The sequence below is a fragment of the Aplysia californica genome, unplaced genomic scaffold (genome assembly GCF_000002075.1).
Source record: "Aplysia californica isolate F4 #8 unplaced genomic scaffold, AplCal3.0 scaffold00662, whole genome shotgun sequence".
NCBI lineage: Eukaryota > Metazoa > Mollusca > Gastropoda > Aplysiida > Aplysiidae > Aplysia > Aplysia californica.
Window position 1 is genome coordinate 236,005 of NW_004797932.1, and position 4,732 is coordinate 240,736.

The 4,732-nt window shown below is 42.5% G+C and overlaps 1 protein-coding gene across 1 annotated transcript in view; it reads right to left on the minus strand.

Moving 5' to 3' along the window:
- LOC101846093 (amiloride-sensitive sodium channel subunit gamma-2) overlaps positions 1–4,732 on the minus strand; it is a gene marked incomplete in the record, with an annotated part of 28,253 nt that overhangs the window by 1,781 nt on the left and 21,740 nt on the right. Inside the window, 2 exon segments of the mRNA XM_035972354.1 lie at positions 1,162–1,316; positions 2,341–2,416. Coding sequence (XP_035828247.1) covers positions 1,162–1,316; positions 2,341–2,416 — 231 coding nt within the window.

Sequence of the window (4,732 nt, forward strand, 5' to 3'; positions counted from 1 at the left end):
TGCTTGTTTATTTGAGTAACGAGAAGCACATCGACACAACAATGACCATTTAAGGCTGGGAAAAGAATAAGACAGACAGGAATGAAACAACAGAAGGAAAAGTAAAAAAATGTAGGACCTACAAATGGCCCCTCCAACCACCTAAAGGTATGCTGTTGACTCGATTTGATGGTGGTTATCATGCTGGAATGTTGTGCAGATGACCTTATTAGTTAAGTTTTAGTAGAGTTTTACGGCACTTGCAAATGGCCCCTCCAACCACCTAAAGGTATGCTGTTGACTCGATTTGATGGTAGTTATCAAGCTGGAATGTTGTGCAGATGACCTTATTAGTTAAGTTTTAGTAGAGTTTTACGGCACTTGCAAAACAATAAGGTTACATTATAAGTGCTGAAGATCATAGGTGTTACAAGAGAGAAACAAACACACAAAACTGGAAGAGAGATACAGACTTTATTACACGAGCTATCGAGGGAAATAATCAAGTTGTAATCACGAGTTTCAACGACGGATTACAACTGGCAATTTCACAAGTACGATAAATACTGGTCTGCCACAACAACGATTTTGAAATTTTATAACATTTAGAATTTATCAAAGTCTCTCACTTTTTCTGTGTCATCTTCCTGTCTTGTTTTGATTTGGTGTAGAGGAAGAAGAGCAGGAGCTCGTAGAAGAACTGGAACTCTTCAAACACGCTGATCAGACAGACACACAGACAGATGGACGGACAGACAGACAGACAGACAGACAGACAGACAGACAGACAGACAGACAGACAGACAGACAGATGGACGGACAGGCAAACAGACAGATAGACAGGCAGACAGACAGACAGATGGACGGACAGACAGACAGACAGACAGACAGACACGCAGACAGACAGACAGATAGACAGGCAGGCAGACAGGCAGACAGGCAGAGAGACAGACAGACTGACAGACAGGAACCAGCTTTTCAAAGTCTCTCAGTGGGTGGTTGACGGGTGCTCTGGTGTGGTTTGCTCCTTCTTTCCTATTAAACAACTATCGTCTTTATCTCTCCTCCTTCTTTTTGAGGTTTGTTACCCACTTGTAGCACCTCTAATCTTCAGCACTTATATTATGACCTTATTGTGTTGCAAGTGCCGTAAAACTCTTACTAAAACTAAAAGTCTCTCACTTTTTCTGTTTCATCTTCCTGTCTTGCTTGGGTTTTGTGTAGATGAAGAAGTGTAGAAGCTCGTAGAAGAATTGGAACACCTCAAACACGCTGATGAGCGATAGGCCGATCCACAGCCCGATGGTACCGCCGATGTCAGACACGAACTGGAACGGCTGGGGGAGGGAGGGAAACGGTTAATTGTGTGTGTGTGTGTGTGTGTGTGTGTGTGTGTGTGTGTGTGTGTGTGTGTGTGTGTTTGTTTGTTTATGTGTGTCGGTGTGTCTATCTGTCTTTGTCTGTTGTATGTTTGTCGGCGTGTCTATCCGTCTTGGTGTCTGTCTGTCTGTCTGTCTGTCTGTCTGTCTGTCTGTCTGTCTGTGTGTGTGTGTGTGTGTGTGTGTGTGTGTGTGTGTGTGTGTTTCTGTCTGTCTGTCTGCCTGCCTATCTGTCTGTGTTGTCTGTCTGTGTGCCTGTCTGTCTGTGTGTGTATGTCTGTCTGTGTGTGTATATCTGTCTGTTTGTGTGTGTTTGTGTCTGTCTGCCTGTCTGTCTGTCTGTCTGTGCCTGCCTGCCTGTCTGCCTGCCTGTCTGTCTGTAGGCACTGTCTCAACAACTTTCCCCGTTGTCTTCCAACTCATTTCTGTTTGTCTTCTTCGTGGACCATCCGTCATTAACTTGGCACGCAAACACCAGGAGATCACTCTACAGAAATCCCAAAGCAAAGCTCCTTATTTTTTCCAAGTTCTAGAACGGTCAATAAACTCGACTAATACAAGGGAGAAACCCCTTTTCGTGGCGCGTCTTTCTATCTTGGTTTTATGGCTGTACAATCAACCTTAAAGAAGTTTTTGATTTTTGAAAATTTGCGTCATTGTGACCTAATTACATATCGATATTATTGTTATGACCAAAATAATTACTGTTTTATCAATTACTACATAGCTATTTACTTTATACCTCAGCAAAGCAGACAAAAGTTACCCCAGCCAATGAATGTTGACGTAAAATAATCAGTCAGATGGTCCAAATTTTAGTTAAGTTGAAACACACACAAAAAGTTCGTTTCTTTTTCTTTTTCTTTTTTTTTGTTGTTGCTTATCATGAAAAATTTCATGTTTAGCATAATATTATGATACGTTTCTCTGTCACAAGACGGCAGATCTGAGGTTGTAGCCTTGACCTACTCCAATCACTCACCTCGTAGTCAGGCTGCTCCGTGATATTCTCGTAGTTCAAATCCTCGAAATAGACGACAATCTTCAAGAAAGATGCTCTGCAGGAGATTGAACAGGAAATTGAAACATGATATTGGCTTCTTGTTAACGTTCTGTGTTCAACACACGTCAGTATGTCTATAAAAACATTATTAAGTTAATATTCCCCAGTCGTCTATACACGAGAGTTTATTGTCAAAGTAACAAATACCGTTTGTTAGAAGCAAGCAACTCCACGTACCCCGGCTATCCAAATGCACACACAAACACGCACATACACATACACACATAAACACACACATACAAACACACACCCTCACAAACGCTCGCACACTCACACAAACACACATACACACACACACACACACACACACACACACACACACACACACACACACACACACACACACACCCCCCCACAATCGTCGACTCATTTTTACTTGTACATAATCTTTTACCTGTAACATTACATGTGAAAAGAAGCCAGAAGCTATCACATTTTGTGCGGAGTCGATGATGAATTGGCTGAGGTGTTTTGTGGATTTACGTTCAGAAGATAATAACAAACATAATACAACAGGGTTTAAGACACTTCTTCTTTAGGACTGTAACTTATTTAAAGTCCTCTTTTAGGAAATAGAGCACATTGTGTGACGTCACCGTGAACTCAGCGGTGTAAAATTATGGCTCGACAGTCGACAGTCTCGTAATCGCGTAAGTCCACGAGAAATTTGCGTGGGTTTGTGCTATCGCGGTTAGCAAGACAAGAGATATAGAGCACTCGTATGACCTTTTTTTTGGTAAGTGTTTTACGGCGCTCGCAACTGCATAAGGTCATAATATATGAGCGCGCGGGACACACCTAAAATTTTCAGTTGGTAGGAAATTTTTAAATTTTGGCCGGGTGGCGGCCGAAGCCTACTCTCATCGATTTTTAGACTACCAAGGGATTTTTAACGTGCGCAACTTGCACACGGGCCCACCGAGATTTTTCGCCCTTGTCCGAGAAGGCTAGGTGTAGATCTTTCCTACCAGAAGATCAGGGGTGTGGTAGAAAGACAGCAGCAAGGAGGAGCCAAGGAGTAGCAGTAGAAAGGCTGCAGAAAGAGCCAGGAGGCCAGAGGAGGGGGCAAACGAGGTGAGGGGGTGGGGGCAGAAAGTGGAAATGAAAGCAGACAACAGAACATTGCTAGAGAGCAGGAAAGGAGGAGAAAGGAGACAATTTTAGAGAAGGAAATTTTTCGGTCGCTACCCGGATTCGAACCCGGGATCTTTGAATGAGAGGCCAACACCTTAACCTCTAGGCCACGAGAGCACCCACTGATATGATCTACGTGTGAAGACAGGAATTTATCTAATCTACAGATAATAATTCTGCATGGGCGGCGAAGCGAGATTTTGTTCATTTTAGCTGACTCTGTGATTTTATTGTTTCCAGCAGATTTTGCTTAATGAAGGTTTTGCATCAGGCTACCAACTACAACATGGCTTGTTTGATCTACGTAAGAATAAGAATCTGCAGGGTTCGCTGAAACCCAGCACTTCAACTCCCGAACAGAACTTTCTAATTGAGGGCAAAGCACAGCGGCCTTGACATAGCACGGTTTAGGATATCACACTTATTTAAGCCTATGGATACCTTTGTCACTTTGTTTAGCTTAGTTTTAGTAAGTGTTTTACGGCACTTGCAACACAATAAGGTCATATATTAGTACCAAAGATTAGAGGTGTTACAAGAGAGTAACAAACACAAAAAAGAAGGAGGAGAGATAAGGACGATAGCTATTTGATAGGAAAGAAGAAGCAAACCACACCAGAGCATTCTCCAACCACCCACGGGTCACTTTGTCACTTCGTTTCGTGGGTACAATCATGACACAGTTGAAAGATAAATACGAAGAGGTAGAAGTCTAAGAGAAACATTCTGAAAAGATTAACGATATCACTGAGAAGAATGTGAAAACTTTGAATAGAAACAGAAAATTTCAGAGAGTTTCTCGTGTAACTGTTTGGTTAAGTAAGAGTTTTACGGCACTTGCAACACAATAAGGTCATATACAACTGCCGAAGATTAGAAATGTTACAAGAGAGTTTCACACACACAAGAGAAGAAGGAGAGATAAGGATGATAGATGTTTAAAATGGCAGAAGGAAAGATCCACACCAGAGCACCCGCCAACCAACCACCTCGGCATCACCACATCTATAGTTCGTGAACAAATTGTAAGATCAGAAAAGAAAGACCACGCCAAAAGCTGGGCGAAGGTCGACAGAATAGCTTTTAGACTACTGAGAAGATAGAGTGTTGCCACATCCATTTCTGGGAGAGAGAGAGAGAGAGAGAGAGAGAGAGAGAGAGAGAGAGAGAGAGAGAG